At 42.6% G+C, this 27,512-nt stretch overlaps 1 protein-coding gene across 1 annotated transcript in view; it reads right to left on the minus strand.

Annotated features, from left to right (window-relative positions):
* The window catches only part of ACOXL (acyl-CoA oxidase like), a 511,506-nt gene that overhangs the window by 293,861 nt on the left and 190,133 nt on the right, over nt 1-27,512 (minus strand). Inside the window, exons 11-12 of the mRNA XM_044289630.1 lie at nt 16,121-16,237; nt 7,564-7,717 (exon numbers count right to left, since the gene is read on the minus strand). Of these exons, the coding sequence (XP_044145565.1) occupies nt 7,564-7,717; nt 16,121-16,237 (271 nt within the window). The remainder of the gene's footprint in view (nt 1-7,563; nt 7,718-16,120; nt 16,238-27,512) is intronic.

Raw genomic sequence — 27,512 nt, forward strand, 5'->3', positions numbered from 1 at the left:
CTGTCACCCCACTAGTGACCCTACTCCCCCTCCTCCTGTCACCCCACTACTCACTCTGCTCCCCCCGCTTTTTGTCACCTCACTAGTGACACTGTGTGTTCCTGTATGGAGAGGAGCCTGGCTGGAGTGTGGTGAGGCCTAGCCGTGTGTGTGTCCCTGTGTGTGTGTCTCTCCCTGTGTGTGTGTCACCATCACCATGCCCACAGTGTTCCTATGTCTTGATGCAGCTGCATCAGGACGTTCTGTGCGGGGCAAGAAGAAGAAGATGGAAGTGGAGGCAGCACCGCCAGCATGGAGTCTATGGTAGAGACACAGGGAGGCACACTAAGGACGTAGGTAACACTACCACATGATCTACACTAGTGTTATCTGTGGCTTTACATAGGACTGCAGGTAACACTACCACATGATCTACACTAGTGTTATCTGTGGTTTTACATAGGACTGCAGGTAACACTACCACATTATCAGCATTAGTGTTATCTGTGGTTTTACATACAGTAGAACTGCAGGTAACACTAACACATTATTAGCACTAGTGTTATTTGTGCTGTTACATAGGACTTCAGGTAACGCTATCACATTGTCAGCATTAGTGTTATCTGTGGTTTTACATAGGACTGCAGGTAACACTAACACATTATTAGCACTAGTGTTATCTGTGCTGTTACATAGGACTGCAGGGGACATCTACTATATTATCTGTACTCAGAGAGTTATCACTGTGTAAGGGGGCCCACTGAGACTTTATCGCCCAAGGGCCCACATGAACCTGGAGACGGCCCTGGTCGAAACCCCTGGAAATGAGCAATGTATAATGTGATGGAAAAATTAATCAGGCCAGGAAGTTAGGCAATATGGACAATCACAATACATTAGTAGCTGCCTTGTATTAGCTATGTCTACATGATAAATGCCCTTTTCTGAAATTAAGCCGACAGTATACCGTATTTCACACACTCTGTACAGATATGCCCAGTCTAGGCTGAATTGGGAAGATGCAAATGTCCCACTATATTTACATCCCTGACTCATCTACAATCAGGAATATGAAGCATCTCATCTCACAAGGAAAACACTGGAGGGTTTTATAGTTAGTAATATTGTGTATGATGATCATAACGGTTATTGTGGCTGAGCAGCTCTTGGGACATCATTGTGGTTGTATTTCTCATGGCCAACGCTAACATTCACAGACATGTTTATTGGTTGAACACATTGACTTCGTTTACAGAATATAATGTGGACAACCCAGAAGGTTAAAAGACTTCTGAGGACACTGGAGAATGTGTCATGAATACTGCTGCTCATTACATGTTCACAACACACTAGTAACCAATGTTACACACTTGTATATAAGCCGTACACAATTACAGGATCTCATCACCCGATGAAGAAGATTTAAGCAGAGTGCGTCATCAGAAAATGATCTATTGTTTAAATCATGTTTTTATTTTAACATATTTTTATGTTATGAATTTTTGATGATGTTATTTCAAATTTTCCATGTCAATATCTATATTTAAACACAAACCATAAAATTCTGCAGTTTTAACACAGCCCACAAAGCTAATAATAGGCATCACTTCTTGGTCTGTACAGATGACTTTACTGCAGTTATCTGCTTATGTGTAATTCTAATCCTGTCTGTAATGATATCACCTCTGTGTATACATAACACAGGATCCTCCATTCACAATAGATGATTGTCAAAGCTTATCTATTCTTTCCTTGTACAGTGAACTCTGCACAGGTAACATGGCATGCCTAGAAAACTCTCCCAGAGAAGTCAATGAGGCTTCCCCCTCTGTCCATTGTGTCTATGGCCCATGTGGCTGTCATAAAGCAATTTTGTTAATGCTTTCTAAATGTTGGTAAGAACAGCTCAGGCAAGATGTTCATGTTCATAATCATGTTCAGTGTCTTGGAGGTGCTCTTTCTCATTAGGAAGACCACCTTGTATGCATGAGTTCAGCCAGCACACTGCTCTGTATGTCTGAGAAATATATGTGCAAATCAGCATATCTTATTTCTACTGGCATCAAATAGTCTTAATGTTCTCTTCTGATTATGAAATTATTATGAAATCTTTCTTATTATGAAAAAGTACTGAAGTGAACGGTAGAATCAATTCGCTCATCTCTAAGTAGAAGGTTAATTGCAGCCTGCCCACCCCATTCATTATTTTATTAACAATAAGTGCTTATTTGATTTGTCTTTACATAGACAATTTATTTGTATTCAATTTATGTCTGCAGCTTTGGAGTTATTTGTTTGCTAGTGAATACATTATTTACTACTATTATTATCATCAGGCAAGAAAGGCGACCCTTCCGAAAAGCGTAGGAGAACCGTTTGTAACTATTGACTATCTGTACAGGTGTTGACATTACCTGTACCAGCTAAGCTGGGTTCCCATCATGATTTCCTCTAACATTTAATATATACAAAAAACGTATATGCAGTAAGTAACAGAAGTATTTGAACACCCTGCGATTTAGCAAGTTCTCCCACTTAGAAATCATGGAGGGGTCTGAAATTCACATTGTAGGTACATTCCCACTCTGAGAGGCAGAATTAAAAAAAAATAATTCAGGAAATCACATTGTATGATTTTTAAAGAATTTATTTGTCTTGCACTGCTAAACATAAATATTTGAACACCTGAGAAAATCAGTGTTAATATTTGGTACAGAAGCCTTTGTTTGCAATTACAGAGGTCAAACGTGTCCTGTAGTTCTTAACCAGGTTTGCACACACTGCAACAGGGATTTTGGCCCACTCCTCCACACAGATCTCCTCGTTGTCATGTTATAAGACCCAGCCAGGACCCATCGTCAATACTCTGACTGAGGGAAGGAGGTTGTTGCTCAAAATCTCACAATAAATGGCCCCCATTCACCCTCTCCTTAATACAGTGCAGTTGTCCTGTCCCCTTCGCAGAAAAGCACCCCCAAAGCATGATGCTACCACCCCTATGCTTCACAGTAGGGATGGTGTTCTTGGGATGAAACTAATCCTTCTTTTTCCTCCAAACACGACGAGTGACGTTTAGACCAAAAAGTTCTACATTGGTCTCATCTGACCACATGACTTTCTCCCATGCTTCATCTGGATCATGCAGATGGTCAAACCTCAGACGGGCCTGGACATGTGATGACTCGAGCAGGGGAACCTTCCGTGCAATGCATGATTTGAAAGCATGACGGCGTAGTTTTCTACCGACAGTGACCTTTGAAACTGTGGTCCCAGCTCTCTTCATGTCATTGACCAGCTCCTTCCTTGTAGTTCTGGGCCGATTCCTCACCTTTCTTATCATCAGTGATACCCCACGAGGTGAGCTCTTGCATGGAGCCCCAGTCCGAGGCAGACTGACAGTCGTCTTTAGCCTCTTCCATTTTCTAACAATTGCTCCAACAGTTGATCTATTTTCACCAAGCTGCTTGGCAATTGCCCCGTAGCCCTTTCCAGCCTTGTGGAGATTCACAATTTTGTATCTGGTGTCTTTTGACAGCTCTTTGGTTTTGCCCATGGTAGTAGTTGGCATCTAACTGACTGTGGGGTGGACAGGTGTCTTTAAAGAGCTCAAACAGGTGCTACTAAGTTAGATTAATGAGTGGAGTAGAGGTGGACTTTTTAAAAGGCACATTAACAGGTCTTTGAGAGCCAAAATTGAAATCTTGCGGTTTCTCAGGTGTTCAAATACTTATGTTCAGCAGTGCAAGACAAATAAATTTTTTAAAAACATACAATGTTATTTTTTTAATTTTTTTATTCTGTCTCTCGGAATGGGAATGCACCTACAATGTGAATTTCAGACCCCTTCATGATTTCTAAGTGAGAGAACTTGCAAAATCGCAGGGTGTTCAAATACTTCTGTTCCTCAATGTATGTTAAACGGATGACTCAGACAGATGTCATGCAGTGCCATGTGTCACCATAAGCTCCATTGTAAAAAAAAGTATAAATAAACATATACTTATTTTTTACGGCCTCTGCAGGATGTACAGTGGGATGCGAAAGTTTGGGCAACCTTGTTAATCTTCATGATTTTCCTGTATAAATCGTTGGTTGTTACGATAAAAAATGTCAGTTAAATATATCATATAGGAGACACACACAGTGATATTTGAGAAGTGAAATTAAGTTTATTGGATTTACAGAAAGTGTGCTATAATTGTTTAAACAAAATTAGGCAGGTGCATAAATTTGGGCACCACAAAAAAGAAATGAAATCAATATTTAGTAGATCCTCCTTTTGCAGAAATTACACCCTCTAAACCAGGGATGTCAAACTCATGGCCCTCCAGCTGTTGCAAAACTACAACTCCCATCATGCCTGGGCATAATACAGCTATCAGGGAATGATGGGAGTTGTAGTTTTGCAACATCTGGAGGGCCATGAGTTTGACATCCATGCTCTAAACGCTTCCTGTAAGTTCCAATGAGAGTCTGGATTCTGGTTGAAGGTATTTTGGACCATTCCTCTTTACAAAACATCTTTAGTTAATTCAGGTTTGATTGCTTCCGAGCATGGACAGCTCTCTTTAAGTCACACCACAGATTTTCAATTATATTCAGGTCTGAGGACTGAGATGGCCATTCCAGAACGTTGTACTTGTTCCTCTACATAAATGCCTTAGTGGATTTTCAGCAGTGTTTAGGGTTGTTGTCTTGTTGAAAGATCCAGCCCCGGCGCAGCTTCAGCTTTGTCACTGATTCCTGGACATTGGTCTCCAGAATCTGCTGATACTGAGTGGAATCCATGCGTCCCTCAACTTTGACAAGATTCCCAGTCCCTGCACTGGCCACACAGCCCCACAGCATGATGGAACCACCATCATATTTTACTGTAGGTAGCAGGTGTTTTTCTTGGAATGCTGTGTTCTTTTTCCTCCATGCATAACGCCCTTTTTTATGGCCAAATAACTCAACTTTAGTTTCATCAGTCCACAGCACCTTATTCCAAAATGAAGCTGGCTTGTCCAAATGTGCTTTAGCCCACCTCAAGCGGCACTTTTTGTGCTGTGGGCAGAGAAAAGGCTTCCTCAGCATCACTCTCGCATACAGCATCTCCTTGTGTAAAGTGCGCCGAATGGTTGAACGATGCACAGTGACTCCATCTGCAGCAAGATGATGTTGTAGGTCTTTGGTGTTGGTCTCTGGGTTGACTCTGACTGTTCTCACCATTCGTCGCTTCTGTCTATCCGAGATTTTTCTTGGTCTGCCACTTCGAGCCTTAACTTGAACTGAGCCTGTGGTCTTCCATTTCCTCACTATGTTCCTAACTGTGGAAACAGACGGCGGAAATCTCTGAGACAGCTTTCTGTATGCTTCTCCTAAACCATGATGGTGAACAATCTTTGTCTTCAGGTCATTTGAGAGTTGTTTTGAGACCCCCATGTTGCTACTCTTCAGAGAAAATTCAAAGAGGAGGGAAACTTACAATTGACCCCCTTAAATACTCTTTCTTATAATTGGATTCACCTGTGTATGTAGGTCAGGGGTCACTGAGCTTACCAAGCCAATTTGAGTTCCAATAATTAGTTCTAAAGGTTTTGGAATCAATAAAATGACAACAAATGTATGCACCTGCCTAATTTTGTTTAAACAATTATAGCACACTTTCTGTAAATCCAATAAAACTCATTTCACTTCTCAAATATCACTGTGTGTGTCTCCTATATGATATATTTAACTGACATTTTTTATCGTAACAACCAGCGATTTATACAGGAAAATCATGACAATTAACAAGGTTGCCCAAACTTTTGCATCCCACTGTATAAGCTTAGTGTACTACACTTTTGCATCCTTTTATTCCCAACATTATATGCTGAACATTGAGCAAAACCATGATATGAACCAAGACTAAGCCCACTTTAGTTTCTAGAGCTTGCCGCTGGAGGAGCAGCTCCTTGAGACTGCTCCCAGGTTTTCTCACTACAGCAAGATCAATGGGATTGCATCCTATACAAAGAAGAGCTAGCACATGACAGCGTGAAGGACAAAGCTGATCAACGCATCCTTGCCTGATTCTTGGGCAGGATACAGGTTAGAACAGCTGAGTTATCAATACAAGAAGAGTCAAAAGTCACAGGGCACCCTTTTATTTCAGAAACGAAAGGGAAAATTAAATATCTGAATACCCCAGCAAGTAATGGGTAAGGGGGCCTATCTTTTAGGCTACGTATGGAACATGTCCTCTGTCTTGAAAGCCACCATACTTGATCAAGGTTATATTTTTCCAATGGGAAGAGGGTCATGTATCAAAAAAAGACCTGTAGTTTCTCAGAAATCGATTGACGCAGTCAGATTTGCAAAATCTCTTGTGGTTTAAAAGTTGTCAACATAGAAAATTGAGAACTTTAAAGTTCAAAGTTCTTTGTTCGGCACCAGGGACAACATATTGAACAGGTCAAATAGTTGTGCATCACAGGGAACGCTCTCAGCTGATGTTGTGTTGATAACCTTTGAACCACAAGAGATATTGCAAATCTCACGGTGGCAATCGATTTCTGAGAAAGTTGTGGTCTTTTGATATGCTACATGACCACCTTCCAATTGGAAAACTTTGCCCTTGATCCAATATGGCGGCTATCATGATGGCAGCCATGTTCCGGACAATGCCTAAAAGATAGACCCCCTCACGCATCACTTGTTGGGGTATTCAGATATTTCATTTTTCCTTTCGTTTATGCTACTTTTGACTCACCCTGTATAGCAGATGTGGCAATGAGCATATAGTAGCTTGCTCTAACACTAAAGTGTGATATTTAAAGAGGTTGGCCACTTTCTAGCTACTGTTGACCAATGTGTTTGTGAGATGATTATATAGCACTTACTAATATAGTCTTTGTTGAAATTCTGCACCATTTTCTATATTTCAAAAGGTATTCTCCCTTGTTTACAAAGTTATTTGTGCTGCCCATACATAAATCCTGTCCATAAGAATGCCACTGATAGAGGGTCATGTGACCAGTCAAATTACATCCAAGTGATGTCTCCTCCATTCAAATACACTGCACCTGCCATCTCTACTTGTTCTGTTGGAAGTTTAGTGCAGGTGCAGTGTGTTTGAATGGAGGATACATCACGTGGAGGTGATTTGCTGGTCACGTGACACTCCATCAGCAGCCATTTTATGGACAGGACCTCTGTGTGGACAGCAACAAGACTTTGCAAACAAGGGAGAATACCTTATGAAATATAGAAAATGGTGCAGAATTTCAAAACAGACTATATTAGTAAGTCCCATATAACCATCTTACAAACACATTGGTCAACAGTAACCAAACAGAGGCCAACCCCTTTAACTATGTGTGATTGTGGTTATTCAGTGTTTGCATTTTAGATATTATAGGGAACAGAAAGAACTGTTTCTTCTTTCTTATTATAAGTTTGCTGGTGCACAGGCAGGCGGCACATATAGTAACCAGTGTTTCCTTGTCATTTTGCTCTCAGAAGAGCGCAGGTATGGACAGGTCTTTTGGAAATAATAATAAAAAAAAGGTAAGTCATAGTCATAAAACTGTAGCATTTAAAGCCAGCCTTAAAGCTTACCATTCCTCCAGTACATTCCCTGCAGTCTTGAAGACATGCCAGATTCTCCCATGTGCTGTAAGCCTTTAGACCTGCTACAAGTGCTTGCAAAGGACGATTATTTACCAGGTCTCTATTATGGTACACATCCTCGTCCAACATTTCTGCAGCATATCTAAGAAACAAATTACAGGATAGATAAATCTACTGGGGGTTATGCAGCTAAAACTGTTATTTTGTTCAATGCTGATGGCTCATATAAGCTCAACGGTGGAAGGCTATCATTTTAGCTTTCTGAGAATCATTCACAAATGAGGGTTGGAATGTCCCTTGAAATTGAGTAAAATAGGAAGTGAGAGATGGGCGAGAAATGCATCCTACTATTTAAAAAGGCTTTTCCTTTCCGAGTGTGATGAAACAAAGCCTTTTAAGACTTCCATGAAAGAGTGGGTGGTGATGAATAAAAAGGTTACTCTGTTTCTCAAGTAATGTGTGATTCCTGTGACCAAACGGCCCCAACCACTAAACTAGATAAACAAAACTATTCTCCAGCCGAAATTACTGAATATACCCTCAAGAAGACCCAAGTTTACAAAGTAATATAACTTCTTTAAAATATCGTCGGCTTGATATGTGTAATAGATGCTGGGTAATTTATAGCAGAAGTCATGACCTCCATTCATCCTATTTCTAAATTATTTTACATGGGTAACAGATCCATACTTCACAATTACTAAAGGCAGCCATTAGAGTGCCTAAAGGGGTTATCACCCACAATTTTACTTTTGCCACCGTCTGTAAAAATTCAGTGGAGACAGTGGAGCCTATGGTTTGTTGAAATTGGACTATTAGACTGATGCTACAAATTAAAGCCACTTGAAACCAAATAAAAGGGAATTGTATAATTAGCAATTCCCAATAAATATATATAAACAAAACTGCTGCATTTAAATTGGTATTCCAGGATTTTGTCCCTTTGTAATTAGATTTGGGTGAACATACTCACCTGCTCCCTGCCGCTCAGTTCCAGTGCCCTGACTCTGCTGAGTGATCTTCCTATCCCTAGCTTGTATATTTCAGACGGTGTCACGTGCGTTACGCTGGTAAGGACTGGGTCACGAACGCCACTGCAGCCAATGACAAGTGGCATGCCACTGCTGGGTCAAGAGCCTCTTGGGGACATGACACAGCTGAGGCCAGCTATTGTCTGCAGCTGTTCATGTGACCGCATCCATATCCCAGCCTGAAGTAAACAATCTATGGTTTGGACGATCGCTGAATGAAGCCATGATGCCGAAACCATGGGGAGCAGGTGAGTATGATTTTTTTCATTAGGTACCACACATTAATAATTAGGGATGAGCGAATCGACTTTGGATGCAACATCCGAAGTCAATTTACATAATACTTTGTTTGAATACTGTATGGAGCAAGAGATCCGTACACTATTAGAATGTATTGGCTCCGATGAGCCGAAGTTATTAGTTTGCAAGACTTTGCATAATAACTTCATAAATTAATTACTACTGTAAAAAAACATTTCCCGAACTTGGTTTCGGTTCCAAGTGGTACCCTAAGTTGCTAACTGTGACTATGTTGTTAATTGCTTATTTAACTATTATCTTTGTGTCTAAATTCGAATTTTATGTTCATAGATAAAACAAAAACCATAGAAATAATGCAAAACAGGATTTTTAACTGAAGAAACCATTAGGAGGCGTATATTGCAAATATAGGGTCAAATTTAGCTCTTTTTTTAACTGCAATATAGAGTATGTCATGACAGTCTTAGATATTATAAGGCAGTGATGGCTAACCTTAGCACTCCAGCTGTGGTAAAACTACAACTCCCAAGATGCCCCACTTGCTTGGCTGCTCTCACAACTCTATAGAAATAAATGGAGCATGCTGGGAGTCGTAGTTTCACCACAGCTGGAGTGCCAAGGTTAGCCATCACAATATAAGGTAACGTTCAGATCTTCTATTAGATAGTGTGTTGCATGGCAGCCCTTAGAGGAGTCCTAAGGTTGTGGCTGTGGCAAAGATGGTGGTAGTAGTAGTCGTCGTCAAAGTGCCAATCATTCTCCAGCTCTCCCTGGGCCATGGAAACACACACAATGAACGGAGGGGCTCACCCTTTCTTCCATTTGGGGCACCTGCCTGGTGGTTTTAGAAGGTATTGGGGTGCAAGGAAGGAATCCCTTGGTTGTACTTGGCAAGGCAGTGCTGTGGCGGTGAAGGTGATGTCACGGAGTAATATGGCCAGTTTTTCAACAAATAACATTTTTTTTTACTGAAGATGATGTCAAAGTGCAAATCCATGTAGTCACAGTTCTTGTCCACAGATTTCCACAGTTATAATGCTTAACGCCACACATAAGAATGAAACAGTCCCAACACTTTGAAGATACGATGGTCCTTCTCTCTCTATTCCGGTCAACCAGTTTGATATTTCTCTCTCTCTCTCAAAAACATGGTACTACAATGCCCAGCTAAAAGGTGTAGTCCTGCAACAAAACTGCAATCTGCTTCTCCAGTATGATCACACAGACAAGTAATCTGTGGAGCCCAAAAATCGTACACGCATCTCGTCTCTACAGTTTGTAACACAGACACGTTAGATTTCTCAATTTTTCCATCAACCTCCTCATCCTGGTGTCCCCACAATGTCATCCTGCCACCCCCAATACTGTGCCCGTTGTGCTCCCCAATGCACCAGGAACTATACGGCTGAAAAAATAGTGACCCTGAAAGATATAATTGGGGTAATTTATCAAACTGGTGTAAAGTAGAACTGGATTTCCAAAAGAGCTGTCAAATATGAAAGGTGGAATCTGATTGGCTGCTATGGGCAACTTAGCCAGTTCTGCATTACACCAGTTTGATAAATTACCCCAAATGTCCCTATAGTATCCACAGCAGCTATAATGTCCCCTAGAGACCCCCAGTAATAATACCACCCTCTATTGTGCTCCAGGCAATAATCCCTGTATAGTGTCCCCAGAAATAATAGAATTGCCCCTATAGCGCCTCCCCAATAGCAACACCCCCATATAGTAATTTCCACCACACTGCCCCCACATAGTAATCCCCCCATAGTAATTTCCCCCCACACAGTAATTTCCCCCAAACTGCCCCCATATAGTAGTTTTCCCCCACACAGTAATTTGCCCCCACACAGTAGTTTGCCCCACACTGCCCCCACATAGTAATTTGCCCCACACTGCCCCCACATAGTAATTTGCCCCACACTGCCCCCACATAGTAATTTGCCCCACACTGCCCCCACATAGTAATTTCCTCCACACTGCCCCCACATAGTAATTTCCTCCACACTGCCCCCACATAGTAATTTCCTCCACACTGCCCCCACATAGTAATTTCCACCACACTGCCCCCACATAGTAATTTGCCCCACACTGCCCCCACATAGTAATTTCCTCCACACTGCCCCCACATAGTAATTTCCACCACACTGCCCCCACATAGTATTTTGCCCCCACATAGCAATTTTCCCACATAGCAATTACCCCACATTGTCCCCACATAGAAATTACCCCACACAGAAATTACCCCACACTGTCCCCACATTGCAATTTCCCCCACACAATAGTTTCCCCCACATAGTAATTTGCCCCCACACTGCCCCATATAGTAATTTGTCCCCACATAGCAATTTCCCCACACTGCCCCCACATAGCAATTTGCCCCCACACTGCCCCATCTAGTAATTTGCCCCCACACTGCCCCATCTAGTAATTTGCCCCCACATAGTAGTCCCTCTCATAATAATTTGCCCCCACATAGTAATTTGTCCCCACATAGTATTCCCTCTCATAATAATTTGCTCCCACACAATAGTTTTCCCCACACTGCCCCCACATAGTAATTTGCCCCCACATAGTAATTTGCCCCCACATAGCAATTACCCCACACTGTCCCCACATAGAAATTACCCCACACTGTCCCCACATAGCAATTACCCCACACTGCCCCCACACAATAGTTTCCCCCACATAGTAATTTGCCCCCACATAGTCCCCACATAGCAATTACCCCCACACAATAGTTTCCCCCACACTACCCCCAGATAGAAATTTGCCCCCACATAGTAGTCCCTCCCATAATAAATTACCCCACACTGTCCCCACATAGAAATTACCCCACACTGTCCCCACATAGAAATTACCCCACACTGTCCCCACATAGCAATTACCCCACACTGCCCCCACACAATAGTTTCCCCCACATAGTAATTTGCCCCCACATAGTCCCCACATAGCAATTACCCCCACACAATAGTTTCCCCCACACTACCCCCAGATAGAAATTTGCCCCCACATAGTAGTCCCTCCCATAATAATTTGCCCCCACACAGCAATTTGCCCCCACACAATAGTTTCCCCCACACTGCCCCATCTAGTAATTTGCCCCCACATAGTAGTCCCTCTCATAATAATTTGCTCCCACATAGTAATTTGCCCCCACATAGTATTCCCTCATAATAATTTGCCCCCACACTGCCCCATCTAGTAATTTGCCCCCACATAGTATTCCCTCATAATAATTTGCCCCCACACTGCCCCATCTAGTAATTTGGCCCCACATAGTATTCCCTCCCATAATAATTTGGCCCCATACAGCCCCCACATTCCCCCCCATGTAATCGATTTATCTTCCCTAATTGGTCCTCCTGTGTCCCCCCCCCCCCCCCCCCCCAAGTAGGCAAATGAACAAAAAATGAAAAAATAAATACTCACCTATGTCCAGGGCCAGGCGCTTGCTCGCAGAGGAAGGCGGGCGGGATGAGTCAGGCGCGTCACAGTGCTGCGTCCCGGCACAGGCGCGCGATGACGTCATCACGCACGCCTGCGCCGGGATTTCACTACCGCATAGGCCTCAGGCCTACAAGGCCTGAGGCCTATGCGGTGAATGCCGGTGATCGGCGACTGGACAGGGAGCTATGCGCTCCCGTGCCCCGCCGCAGTATGTGGGCGTTCGGGTCAGCATTGGGCCCCCCAGCGGTGCTGGGCCCGGGGCTGCCGACCCGAACGTCCCTATTGTAATCCGCCACTGTCTACGATGTATATTTTCTTTTTCTTCCTTAGAGGCAGATGTTAGGATTCTGCCTCACTTAAAGGGGTTGGCCCATCTAGTACACTGGGGGAATATAGCTAAGATGTCTGACAGGTGCGGGTCCTTCCTCTGGGACTTGCACCTATCTCTCGAACGGAGCCCGCAAAGTGAAGGAGAGAGGACAGCACATGCGCAGCCATCCTCAATTCATTTCTATGGGATAGTTGAAAGTAGCTGAGTGCTAGATTGAACGGAGTGGTGGCCGTGCTTGCGCAGTGCACTTCTAATTCATTTGTTATGGGACTCCCGAAAATAGCTGAGCACGCTGCTGGGCTTTTTTCGGCACTCCCATAGGAATGAATGGAGGGTGGCTGCACATGCGTGGTCCCCTCTCCTTCACTTTGCTGGCTCTGTTCAAGAGATACCTATCAGACATTGGGGTACATCCCAGCAATAGCCCCCAGTGTATTAGATGGGCCACCCACTTTAAATCTCTTACCTGGCTGGTCTTACTTCCCAGGGCTTCTCTGCAGTTTTCTCACTCTATCTCACACTCCATTACCAATTTCTCTTTGTAGCAACCCCTACCAGGTGGGGATGGGTGGAGAAGCCCCAGCTAGCAACTATTCCTAAGGGCCTGTTAACTCCATGTGTAGCCTGTAGGATGGCATGAATACACGAACAGACATTTAACTCCTTATGCAGTGGGCACTGGCACACTGCAATAGCGTGTCGTATATCTAAAGCGGGGATGCTCAACCTGCGGCCCTCCAGCTGTTGTAGAACTACAACTCCCACCATGCCTTTCTGTAGGCTGATAGCTGTAGGCTGTCTGGGAATGATGGGAGTGGTAGTTTTGCAACAGCTGGAGGGCCGCAGGTTGAGCATGCCTGATCTAAAGGTAATGTCTTCTGATTTTATAATAAAAGGTTTATATTTTGAAATGAGTTGTTTCATGTTTTTTTCATGTTTCTTTGAATCCTGGTCCCTCTTGACACACAGGACATTGCTAAGCCAATTCATTATTGAAGCGTTGACCTGCCTCAGCCAGTGATTGGATGAGCGGTAAGTATTGAGAGGGACCTGAAGCAGGGACTGGTTGGACCTGAGAGAGTCGGAACGGAAGTGGCAAGGGATCGGTAAGGCGAGTAAGGCTACTTTCACACTTGTGCTTTTCCTTTCCGCTATTGAGATCAGTCATAGGCGCTCAATAGCGGGGGAAAACGCTTCCGTTTTGTCTCCATTCATTATCAATGGAGACAAAACTGAACTGAACGAAACAGAGTGCATTAGAATGCGTTCCATTCCGTTTGGTTGAGTCCCCACTGCGGACAGAATAGCGCTGCAAGCAGCATTTTTCTGTCCGCGATGTGGTAAGGAGCAATACGGATCCGTCATGACTCATAATGTAAGTCAATGGGGACAGATCTGTTTTCTCTGACACAATAGAAAACTAATCCATCCTCTATTGACTTTCCATGGAGTTCATGACAGATCTGTCTTGGCTATTTTAAAGATAATACAAGCGTATCTATTCATAATATGCAGATCGTTGCATTATCAGAACGGAAGCGTTTTTTTTGCTGATCCATGACGGATCCAGCAAAAATGCTGGTGTGAAAGCAGCCTATAACTTAGGGTGGGTTCACACTAGCGTTATGGAGTCCACTATAGCTTTCCGTTATAACAGGGCTATAACGGAACATAACAGAATCCCTAAGACAGAAGGGGGATCTGTTTTGCTGCCCATAGACTTGCATTATGACGGAATGCAAAACGGACGCCTTTAAAAGGCATTCTGTTTGCTCTCTGTCCTAATAGAAATCTATGGGAATCAAAACAGATCCGTCTGGTTCCCGTTAGGCAAGACGGAAAACAAAGTCCAACAAAGTCCTGTCGACTTACATAACGGGACCCAGACGGATCCGTTATGTTTTCCCATAGACTTCTATTAAAGGCTTCCATTTTGCGTTCCATCCTATGGATTCCGTTATTTTCCATTATAACCCTGTTATAACGGAAAGCCATAATGGACTCCCTAACGCTAGTGTGAACCCACCCTTATTTTAATATTTTACACTGGTCTGAGCCTTTTAATAAAAATAATCCTAATAATAATCAGGTGGACAACCCCTAGCATATCAATGTTTGATGAAAGGAATTTCCACCTCTAGGACCCTGGTGATCAGCAATATAAAGAGGCAGCGTCACTCCAGCAAGCATGGGGGGCCCTACATTATTTACATAGACTCGTCCATATATGTAGCTGTGCTTAGTACTAAACCGACGTTATTTCATTCTGCTGATAGGCGGCTTACTGTGACTGAAGGAAGGCGGGTTTTTTAGGCACAGCGTGTTCTATTACTTTTGTGCCTTTTTTCCAATTCTCTTCACAGGTGAAAAATGCAATCCAGGTAAATCAGTGGTTTTAATAGATGCAGTACCAAAGTGTGGTTTTCCATTTTCGCATTTCTACATACATACCCAAACATACGAGAGTAACAAAACACACAACCATCAACTGTGTCAATGCTGTAGGTTTATGCTGTGCCGTGACTTTGTGCTGCTACTGCTATGTCTGAATACGTGATTACTTTTAGTAGGGGCATTCTTTTGCTTGCTTATCATGGCAGTATTGTGGTTTATGCAGTGGTGTGCCCCTACTGCTATACCTGAAGGTACCATTACTTTTATAAGTGCCAATCTGTAGCTTGGTAATAGTGGCAATACCATAGCTTAGGACAAGGGTGGGCAATCTGCAGCACTCCAGCTGATGTGAAACTGCAACTCCCAGCATGCATACTTGCTCTGCTCAGAACTCTTATAAAAATAAATGGAGAAGGCTGGGAATTGTAGTTCCACAACAGCTGGAATGCCGCAGGTTGCCCACCATGGCCTACCCAGTGGAGATAAGGTTTTGTGCCACTACTGCTATACGTGAATGTAAAATTGCTTTTGGTACAATCTTTAAAGAGGTTGTGGATATTAATGAACTATCCCCAGGATCAGTAGGATTCTGTCTCCTGGCATCCCCCACCAATCAGCTGTTTGAAGAGACTGCGGCACTCCTGTGAACACTGCAGCCTCCGCAAAGCTTGCCAAGCACATTACCTTACACTGTAAATAGACTGCGCTTGGTATTGCAGCTCAGGACCATTCATATGAATGGGACTGAGCTGCTCTTAGGCCATTTGACCAATAAACGTGACGTCACTAAACCTAGGAAGAGGCTGCAGCGCTCATCGGCTCTTCAAACATCTGATCAAGGTGTTTGCCTGAAGTCAGACCCCCACTGATCAGATATTGATGACCTATCTTGAGGATAGGCCATCAGAATCAAACTCTCGGACAACCCCTTTAATTTGCCGATCATGGCAATACCATGCCTTATGCTGTGCAGTAGTGGTATGGCTTTGAGCCACCTACTATGAACACATCATTGTTTTTAGCGTCATATTTTAACATTAATGCATCTCTGATGTGAATAGAAACTTTGCAATACCTGCTGGTAAATGTTATGGCCAGCACTGTGGCTAGATGTGGCATTAATCGCAGATGTTGTGTTTGGTGATCAATAATCTTCACTTCTTCTTCATCTTTGGGGCCAAATTGTCTTCGGCTTTGAAAAAATTAAAAATAAAAATCAGTACATTTTACTATAATACCAGCATTATCAACTTGTGATTTGTGAACTTTTATTTGGTTATGAAACCAAAGCAACTTAAGAAATGATACAGTTACAGAAGCTGCATAAAAAGGGCGGTGAGTAACAAAAATAATCCACAATTAGTATCTTCAAACATAAACTACACAAATACAGAAGCAGACAGTTATCAGTGACGGCCAGGATTGAGCAATCTATGTTATGCCCTAACACAACTCATCTGCACATGCAATGCAGCCCTGTCAGGATGCATCACAGGCTAGGCTAGGCTCTAGCATCACCAACAGCTTTGCCATGAAGCACAAGTACCGCAGTATGCCACATGTAAGGGTTGTAAGCCATTTACCGCAAGATACTATTTCGGTTAATACTTTTTATTAATTTTAAAAAGAAGACACATACATGATTAAAAATAAAAAACGGCTAAACAAACAGCGCTTTACATAGCCACATTGGCAGCACCAACTTAGCCGAAATCAATACAGCAACAAATACACGACAAACAAAATAGACTAAAGACATACAGTGCAATCATTAGACAGTATTTATACAGGTATCATCTTGTACTACAGGCCATCATTCTACGTATTAAGCATGTTAGTCAAGGGATGGTACTGCGAGCGGACAAGACCTCCAAAGGCCCCATTCCCTCTCAAACCTCATCGCTGCGTCTCCAGCTCCCGCCAACATGCGCTCATGTATATAGGTGGAATTTAGCCTATGGATAATCTCCGTTAAGCTAGGGACATTCCGTGATTTCCAATTTTGGGCTATGGCCAATTTGGTTGAAAGAAAAAGGTGTCCCAGCACTACCCTCCCCTCACAAGGTATCCTAACCAAATCGATCCATAAAAGGGCCAATGAGGGGGATGGCAGGAGCTGGAGACCCAGCAAATCCGAAGCAAGAAAAAACATGGCATTCCATATATCCCGTAACATAGGACAGGACCACAAGATATGGTATAGCGTACCTCTCTGTCCACATCCCCTCCAACATAAATATGAGGAATCAGGAAAAATATGACTCAAGCGGTCAGGGGTATAATACCACCTTAGTATGGTTTTCATCAAGGACTCATAATGCAGAGCACATCAAACTTTTTTTGAAATAAAGGAAAAGGATGAGGACCACTGCTCATCAGAGAACATTAGCCCTAAGTCTTTTTCCCAAGTAAGCAGTGGAGTCGTTTTGCATCATATACAAAGGCCGCAATCGTGTGCCTTGTGGCGGGGCAAGTGACTAAAATTTAAACACTTCCTGGTTACACATAAGATTGAACGGGGAGTTTGCAGTCAGAAAATGTCTAATACACAAGTATTTATAAAAATCTGGGTGTGGAATCAAGAATCGTCTATGAAGATGCTCAAAGGAGCAAAGGGTATCTGAGGTAAACAACTTGGAGAGGAGATCTAATCCGCTCAACGCCCAAGACGAAACCGAAATGTTTGGAATAAGATAATTGAGTACCGTTATAGGGGTATAGGGTGGAAAAGATCCGGACTCCCGCATACATATTTTATGAAATTGAGACCAATTTTCCAATGCCATAGATACTATTGTCGGGACAGGTGGTCGGTTGAATGTCGGGTGAAGAGCTGCCAATTAAAGGGTTTTTAAGCTACTACCAGGGGATAACGTTGTTTCCATATGTACCCACTGTTTAACATAATTATCCACCCACCATTCCCTTAGTTGTGATATTTGCGAGGCCAAAAAGTACTCGTAAATATTCGGAAGGCCCAGCCCGCCCTGAGATTTAGCTCTCTGCATTATTGTAGTTGCTATTCTGGGTCTGTGCCGTTTCCAAATCAGTGCATTAAGTAGCTGAGTACACTTCTTAAAAAAGCTAATTGGAGGAGTGATAGGCAGTGTCTTAAATGTATATAGGAGTTTAGGAAGGGTGAACATCTGGAAAGATGCAATGCGACCTACCCAAGACACCTCATATTTAGCTAAATTATCAAGGTCCTTCTCTAAAACCCCTAAAAGTGGGACATAGTTTGCAGCGTATAACTTCTTGAATGACGCTGTCAGCTTTATCCCCAGATAGTCAATTTGGCTATCTTGCCAATCTAGGTCAAAGGTATCTTTCAGCATCTTCATCTGGGTAGGAGGGATATTTATTGAAAGGGCCTGAGATTTAACAGCGTTTAGTTTATACAAGGAGAGTTCTCCAAATCGAGATATGATATCTATAGCAGCTGTAAGGGATGTTTGAGGATGTTTGTCGTCTGCATATAAGCTGACTTTATGTTCTATGTCCCCTATACTAACTCCATCTATGTCCGGACACTGATGTAGGGCTTGAGCTAACGGCTCTATGGTCAAAATAAATATCAAGGGGGACAAGGGGCAACCCTGGCGGGTACCATTAGTTATATCAAAGGGGTCCGAAGGCGCCCCATTAACCCATACTCTAGCGCTTGGTTGAGTGTAAAGTGCCCTGATAGCCGCCAGGATAGCCCCAGAGAATCCCATCTTTGATAATACCGAGAAGGCGAACCGCCAATTAATACGGTCGAACGCCTTCTCGGCATCCAAAGTGACCAAAAGAGCAGGAATTTTCAATCTCTGGACATAGTCCAAAATATTTAATGTCCGCCTGGCATTATCCTGTAATTGACTGCCTCTTACGAATCCCACTTGGTCTATATGGGTAAGGGTTGTGATATAAAGAGCTAGACGATTCGCCAGAACTTTTGCATATATTTTTGCATCAGTATTTAACAGCGAGATCGGACGGTAGCTCCTTACATCATCCGAAGGGGGATCAGTTTTCGGTATGGTGACTATCATTGCCTCCAACATCTCTTTAGGAGGGCAACTGGTATTCACCATTTGTAGAAAAATTTGACGCAAGTAGGGAGAAAGTTCCTTTTGGAATACCCAATAATATGCATTTGAGAACCCATCTGGTCCTGGGGCTTTATTATTAGGTAATTTCACAATAACTTCAAGGATTTCTTGCTCTGTCAGAGGGGAGTTTAATTTCCCTAATTGGGCCTCAGTGAGATTCGGGAGGTCAATGGAAGCTAGAAACTGGTCTATAGCTGCCGATGTTAAAGGAGATTTATCCGACGGCGATTCTAAATTGTAGAGGGCTTCATAAAAACCCTGAAAGGAATTTGCGATACCTTGTGGATCTACGATCTTTTTATCCGCCGATTTTGACGTTATAAAGGGGATCTTAGCTTTAATAGTTCTCTCCTTTAATCTCCGGGCTAACAATTTCCCCGACTTATTATCCTGTGCATAATATAATGCGCGAGTCGTTTTTAAATCCTTCTCATATTTATAAAGTAGATGCTCTTTTACTTGGAGGAGGAGATTTTGCAATTGGGTTCCTATAGTGGCAGAGGGGTTAATTTTATTACTAAATTCTAGGGACTTAATCTGTGTAGTCAAGGCAGTTATCCGCTCCTCTCTCTCCTTCTTTGCTCTACATCCAACTTTAATGAACAAACCTCGCATGTATGCCTTGTGAGCATTCCAGAGAGAGAAGGGATTAGACACAGATCCATCATTAATGCAAAAAAATTCTTTTAAACCCTCTTGCAATACTAATTTATATTTGGAATGCTACAGTAAATATGTGTTATTACGCCATGGAGAATAAGGGGGTCTATTAATATTTTCGCCAATTGTCAAAGTAACAGGCGCATGGTCAGACCATGTAATCATTTCTATGGTGGAATACATAGCCTTACATAACAAGTGTCGGTCAACTAAAAATAAATCAATCCTAGAGTATGTTTGGTGAACATTTGAAAAGAAAGAATAATCTTTTTCTCTATCATGGTGGAACTTCCACACATCATAGAGATCCTCTCTCAATCAGAGGGAATTGAGACTCTGGGGGTGGTTTCCAGCCCTAGATGACGAATCCATAACTGGATCTAAGATACAATTGAAATCTCCACTCCAGAGAATCAAACCCCTCCTAACGGCGTTCACCTTAATCATTAATTTACGTATAAAATGTAACTGATGCTTATTCGGAGCATATACAAATACCATAGCATAGATCACATTATTTATGGATGCTAATATAATAATATATCGCCCATTATGGTCAATTATAGACTCAAGCAGCTGAAACGCAACCGAATCCTTGATTGCCACCATCACTCCCCTCTGTTTTTTCATATAGTGGGAGTGCAAAATGTGAGGATAATGAATATTTTTAAGTCTATAGGCATCCTCTTTCAACAGATGTGTCTCAGTTGCACAGACTATATCCCCTTTCAGGGCCTTTACTTCTCTCCACAGCATGGACCTCTTGAACGGGCTGTTTAGGCCCTTCGTATTTACTGCGACAATTTTAAGAACCATAGGAAAAAAAACGAACGGTCCATGTCGTGGAGGGCCTGCTCCCCAACGGGGGCCGGTTTCTCCAACATTAAGGCCTGTTGACAATTTATCTTATCAGTGCACTGCCAAGCAAAACATAAATAACAAACAAATCTGCGTAAGAAAACAAAAAGATATAAAGAAATTAGTTTAAGACAAACAGTAAACCGGCATATAATGCCAGTAATCATTCGGTGGGACATATACTTCGGCTCTTGGCCGGAAAGAACTGCTCAGCGCTACCCCAACAAGCACTACCCCAATGGCTCCCGTAACCCCTATCAACGACGGGGCCTCTTCCCCTGAGTCACTAATTGCCACTCAAGAGTCCAGGGAGATAGGCAAACTTTGACCTTGGTCCGGAATTTCCATCTTAATATTCCAAGAGTCCAACAGCTGCTTCCCAGACTTCAAAGAAGTTATAATATGAGCAGCTCCCTGGTGATGGATCAGGACTTTAGTCGGGAACCCCCATCTATAAGGGATGTTACTCCGTCGCAAAGCAGTAGTGAACGCACTAAGCAGACGGCGTTGTTGCAAAGTAGTAGCAGACAAGTCCGCAAAAACCTTGATCTGGCAATATGGAGATGGCAAAATGCCTAATTTTCTAGACGCCGCTAGAAGGGCTTCCTTAATATGAAAAAAATGAACCCGCACCAGAACATCTCTAGGTAATGAACTAGGAAGATGCTTTGGTCTCATCACCCTATGCGCTCTATCCAGGGTGAGATCATGTGAAGAGAGCTCTGGAATCAGGGCTTTCATTAGGCTCTGTAGGTAAGGGGTTAGATCTTTCGGTGCAATTTCCTCAGGGAACCCTCGGAATTTGAGATTGTTCCGGCGTGATGTGTCCTCTAGATCGACCACCTTTACCTTGAGCCGATCTATTTCTCCTAACAAATCACTGTGGGCATCTTTAGGCTGGTTATAGGAAATGGCATAGTCCTCCATCAAGATACTATTTAAACTATGATTGAGATCCTAATTGTGACATACCATCGCAAAGCCCTGAATTGTGGAAAACATTCCTGCAGAAAAGACAAGGAAAATCATTTTTCTACAATATTTCTCTGGGAACCTTACAGAAAATCGATTCACTTGCATCAGTGGAGGTTACCACCTGTATTTTATAGCACATGCAAACTGAATGTGATTTCTAAAACTCTCATCCACACCCTGTGGAAAAAATCTGCAGAGTAAATTGACTTGGGTTCAGATTTTACAGGGGTTGTCCCATAAATAATACAGTGCTCCAGACAAAAAAATAAAAATACCTAGGAGCCATTGGCTACTGAACAATGTTGTCGCCAAATTGAATTTTTAGTCGCCAAATTTAAATACATATGATTATACTGTATATTACATGTAGCCTGCAATACACAGTATATTACATGTAGCCTGCAATACACCGTAAATTACATGTAGCCTGCAATACACCATATATTATACATATATAGCCTGCAATACACTGTATAATATATATAGCCTGTAATACACTGTATAATATATATAGCCTGTAATACACTGTATAATATATTATACAGTGTATTACAGGCTATATATATATATATATATATATATATATATATATAGCCTGTAATACATTGAAGATTATATAGGGCACTATATATCTACAGCAGGGAGCTATGGAGCTATCAGGTCTTAGGCACTGTACATGCACAGAGCTGCCTATACCGTCTCATTCTTGTGTACAGGGGGGAGGAGCCTCCGTTCATCCAGAACCAACAGACCCAGTCAAAGCCGCCACAGAGCTGTCACTACAGTGAATGCGCGGCGTACCCCCAGCACAACACCTACCCGCCCGTCCCGCACCAGTCCTGGGAACACACAGCTAAAGCAGTGGGATGCAGGCGATGCTGTCACACGGCCAACTAGGGGTTAACCACAGCCGGTCAAGGTCACATGACTAATACACGCCCCCTTTCACAGTCAGGGTCACAGCCTCCCAAAGGGGTCAGACTCGGCTAGTGCTGATGATACTGCATCACATCTAGAGGACCCCCGCACCGGCGATCATTGCTGCAGAGCGGCTCCTGATGTGAACGATCCTGTCTCCCATAATTGAACTGCAGAGCTGCAGCGGTGGGTCTAGTCGCCATTTGTAAATTCTAAGTTGCATTGGCGACCATTTTGGTCGCCATCTGGAGCAATGTAATATTCAACAGTTTTCAAACCAGCTCCTGGATCTGAATAGTTTTCTAATTGCATGTTAGAAAAAATATGGCCTAGCCACTGGGTTATTCAATAAAATGTATCTGTGTAGCGCCACCTGCTGTTTGTTCTTTTTCTTATTTCTTCAACCTGCTCATTGAGATGGACGCACATGCTCAGTTCTATCCTTCAACTACTTTCTGGGTTGAGATAGGGAGAGAGCTGCAGCGGAATGGACACGCCCCCCTGAGCTGAGGCAGAAAAGACACAAGCTGTCAGCTTGATATAAAATGTAGAGCAATAAATGTGAAGATCAATAAGGATTGGGCTCCGAATGCATTCAAGGTGGGTTCAGTGAAACGTGCACCATTTTGTAAGCAAGTTCAGCCAGTTTTGTCTGCATTTGCATTCAGTGTTTTAGTATTTTTCGTGCGGGTGCACTCAGTTTTGATCCATTTTTCACGCGTTTGAAAAAAAAAAAATGAAGACTTACAAACAACATCTCCTAGCAACCATCAGTGAAAAAGGTATTGCACCCGGACTGCATCTAGATTACATCCAGATGCAATGCGTTTTTCACGAAACCCAATTCACTTCTATGGGGCTGCATAAAAAACTTGCTGTGATTCTCACGCAACGCAGAACTGATGCGTGAATAAAAACTCTCATGTACACAGACTTATTGAAATGAATGGTTCAGGATTTAGTGCGGGTGCTATGTGTTCATTTCACGTATCGCACCTGTGCGGAAAAACTGGCTCGTGTGAAAGGGGCCTAAGTGTTTTCTAAGATAAAACACCTTCCTTGTGTCATATTAGCAAAACATGAAACTTTCAATCCTTTCTACAATATTGCACCATGTGTCCTGATACAATTCAGTGCGGTCTAGGTGGTATAGTGACACCACATCTATGGAGAAGTCACAGCACACGTCTGCAGTCACTAATCATGGCTGTGCCACTGCAGAAAGGAAAATCGTATAAGACTTACTTGTACTTGTGAAAGTTTCAGATTGTACTAATGTGGGCACAATGCTCTTGAGCTAAAGGGCCCCCCACATGTTAGGGGCCATTTCATACTATTGATTGTAAAGGTTTCAGCTCATTGACCCCCTCAATGTTATCATCTGAAATGTCTCAATAACTAGAAAATAACTAAATGCTGAGGTAACCAGTAAGATTTGATATTGATGGCCTGTCCTCAGGATAGCTCAATATCAGATTGGTGAGGGTTGGATTCCCGTCACCCCTGCTGATAAGCTATTGGAAGAGGCCGCTGTGCTCCATGAGTGCTCTTGGGTCTCTTCCTAGGTCAGTGATGTCACCATATACAGTGCTGCCCATAATTATTCATACCCCTGGCAAATTTTGACTTAAAGTTACTTTTATTCAACCAGCAAGTAATTTTTTGACGGGAAATGACATAGGTGTCTCCCAAAAGATAATAAGACGATGTACAAGAGGCATAAATGTTTCTCAGCTTTTATTTACATTTGAGCCAAAAATACAAGATGTTCCGCACTGTGGAAAATCTCAGAGGATGTGGTCGGAAGCCAAAAGTGACACCTGTGCTGGCCAGGAGGATAGTTAGAGAGGTGAAAAAGAATCCAAGGATCACCACCAAGGCCATCCTGGTGAATCTGGGCTCTGCTGGTGGCTATGTCTCAAGGCAGACAATCCAGCGGACACTGCACAATGCGGACCAAGGAGGATGCCACTTCTCCAGATAAGGCACACAAAAGCTGGCTTGGCCTTTGCAAAAGCTCATCTGGAAAAAGAAGAAGACTTCTGGTCTCCTGTGTTATGGTCAAATGAAACAAAAATGTAATTGTTTGGTCACAATGATGTTTCCTTCATTTGGCGTAAAAAAGGAGAAGCCTTCAACCCAAAGAACACCAACCCCACTGTCAAACATGGTGGTGGGAACCTATTGCTTTGGGGGTGTTTTTCAGTCAATGGACCGGGGAACCTAATCACAGTAAACGGCACCATGAAAAAAGAGCAATACATGAGGATTCTCAACGACAACATTAGGCAGTCTGCAGAGAAACTTGGCCTTGGGCACCAGTGGACATTTCAGTATGACAATGACTCAAAACACACAGCAAAAGTGGTGAAGCTGAATGGTTAGCAGACAACAACATTAGCGCTTTTGAGTGGCCCAGCCAGAGTCCAGACTTGAATCCAATTGAGAATCTGTGGAGGGAGCTAAAGATCAGGGTGATAGCAAGAAGACCTTCCAACCTGAAAGATTTGGACCTCATTGCTAAAGATGAATCGGCAAAAATACCTGTGGAGACATGCAAAAAGCTGGTCTGCAATTATAGGAAGCGTTTGATTGCTGTAATAGCCAATAAAGCTTTTTCTATTGATTATTGAGAAGGATATGAAAAATTTTGGACTGGACACTTTTTGCTCAAATGTAAATAAAAGCTGAGAAATGTTTTTTTCCCACAATAATGCCTCTTGTACATCGTCTTATTATCTTTTGGGAGACACCTATGTCATTTCCCGTCAAAAAATTGAATAATTATGGGCAGCACTGTACGTGGTCCAGATGCAGCTTATTCCCATTCAAGTGAGTGGGGCTGAGCTGCAATACCAAGCACAGCCACTGTACAATGCACAGTGCTTCATAAGCTTGAACTTCAGTGAGCACAGCAGCCTCTTAAAAAAGCTGATTGAACCCCCCTCTCCCCCGATCTGATATTTTATGATCTATCCTGAGGATAGGCCATTAATGTGAAATTCCCGGATAACCTGTCTCTGTCTTGACAAATGAAGATGGACTGTCATACCACTCCTCCTACCCCTTCCCTCACATTAAACTTTTATTTGCAGCATGTATTCTAATCCTTTACTGAGCTGACAGTGGGCCTCACTTGGTCAATACTAATCTGGTGGGTCAGCTTGATAAGTAAGGCCCCTTGCAGATGAGCGTGTCCGGATGCGTTGCGGATGCATTCAGTGAAAACTGCGCAATTTCACAAACAAAGCCATTCAGTTTTGTTTGCGATCGCGATCAGTTTTTATCACACGGGTGCAATGCAAGTTACTGCCTTTTGCACGCACGTGATAAAAAACGGAATGTTTACAAACAACATCTCTTAGCAACCATCCGTGAAAATCGCATAGCATCCGCACTTGCTTGTGGATGCGATGCGATTTTCACATAGCCCCATTCACTTCTATGGGGCCAGCATTGCGTGAAAATCTCAGAATATAGAACATGCTGTGATTTTCACACAACGCAAAAGTGATGCGTGAAAACTACAGCTCATGTACACAGACCCATTTTTTTTTTAAAAAGGCTCTGGATTCCGTGCGGGCGCAATGCGTTCGCATCATGCATTGAACCCGTGCGGAATTCTCGCTGGTGTAAAAGGGGCCTAAATAAAGAGGCACATTACAAAGTTTCTTAATGTCACCTGCGCTAATGTGTTATGCAAAGTTTGTTGACACACATGACCAAACTGAATATCCATAGATCATATCTTCCAGAGGTGTACTGTATACACAGTCACAGCTACTCAGATGCTAAACTACTGAGAAGTTCACTGTCAAAACAATTACACCTTTGTGATCTTAGAAATAGAGAGGAATAATTGTTAGCTGAGATTAGAAGACCCAGGGCTATATTTACCAGGCAATCCTACAGGATACGGTCTAGACTGAAGTCCTACCTATCTTCACAATTTATGTTTATTTTGTTAATAATCTTGGAATTAGTATGCCATTACTGAAGACGAGATGTTCAAGTGGTGACTTGACTCAAATACGCTGTAATGGAGTAATATGTCGAGCAGGCAATGGCTTTATTGAAGGGAAAGAGTAGGGTCCTTTTACCATATATGTCACGGAATCATATAATTATCACAATTACTCTTCTCAGCATCAATACTATGAACTGGATACATATAAACCTCCCACAGCTTCTATGCAGATAACAGACTGTTCCATGACAGCCTGTATTCTGTACAAATTCAAAAATATACAGGCAAGCAAGTGTCTGTTGATTGATCCCATACCAGAGAGTTTGACAGTTCTCATGTCCCTGCTACCACAGGGTGAACTTCCAATGATAACCCAATATGAGTGAGTTTCTACATAAGCTTCCCTGAAAGTTTTAGTAAATATTAATAATTAAAAAGATGCTACAGCATCTCTTCTTAAAAGTCTGCATTGGATAATTCCTCCATTATTCTTCCTGGAAATTTATGAATAAACCAACACCAGGTTATTACTGTTTCCCTTGTCAATACACTAATGTGTCTACTCCATCCAGAACTGACTTGACCGTGTCAAGGGGCACACCACATCGACAAAGGGAATGGTATTAGCCATTAGTCAATTATTGTTCTTACATACATTTCCAGGAGAAATGCCAGAGGTATGGCACAACATACAGTGATTCTATGGCAGGGGTGCACAACCTGCGGCCCAGGGGTCACATGTGGTCCTTGATACCATTCTGTGCGGCCTCCAACCATCTGGTAACAGACATGTATGTCTATGTCTTGTGGCTGCTCTTTCATGTATTCCCCCATTAGATGGGAGTACTAATGTAATTAGACATTTATGATATATAATGTATGTTCAATATGCCATAAATACAGTATTTCAGTTGGCAATACCCCTTTAAGTTTTATTTTCGGCCCTTGATGTTGGTTCAGTCTGAAAACGTAGCCCCCACCCAGAAAACGTTGTG

Source organism: Bufo gargarizans, chromosome 4 (assembly GCF_014858855.1).
Source record: "Bufo gargarizans isolate SCDJY-AF-19 chromosome 4, ASM1485885v1, whole genome shotgun sequence".
Taxonomy (NCBI): Eukaryota; Metazoa; Chordata; class Amphibia; order Anura; family Bufonidae; genus Bufo; species Bufo gargarizans.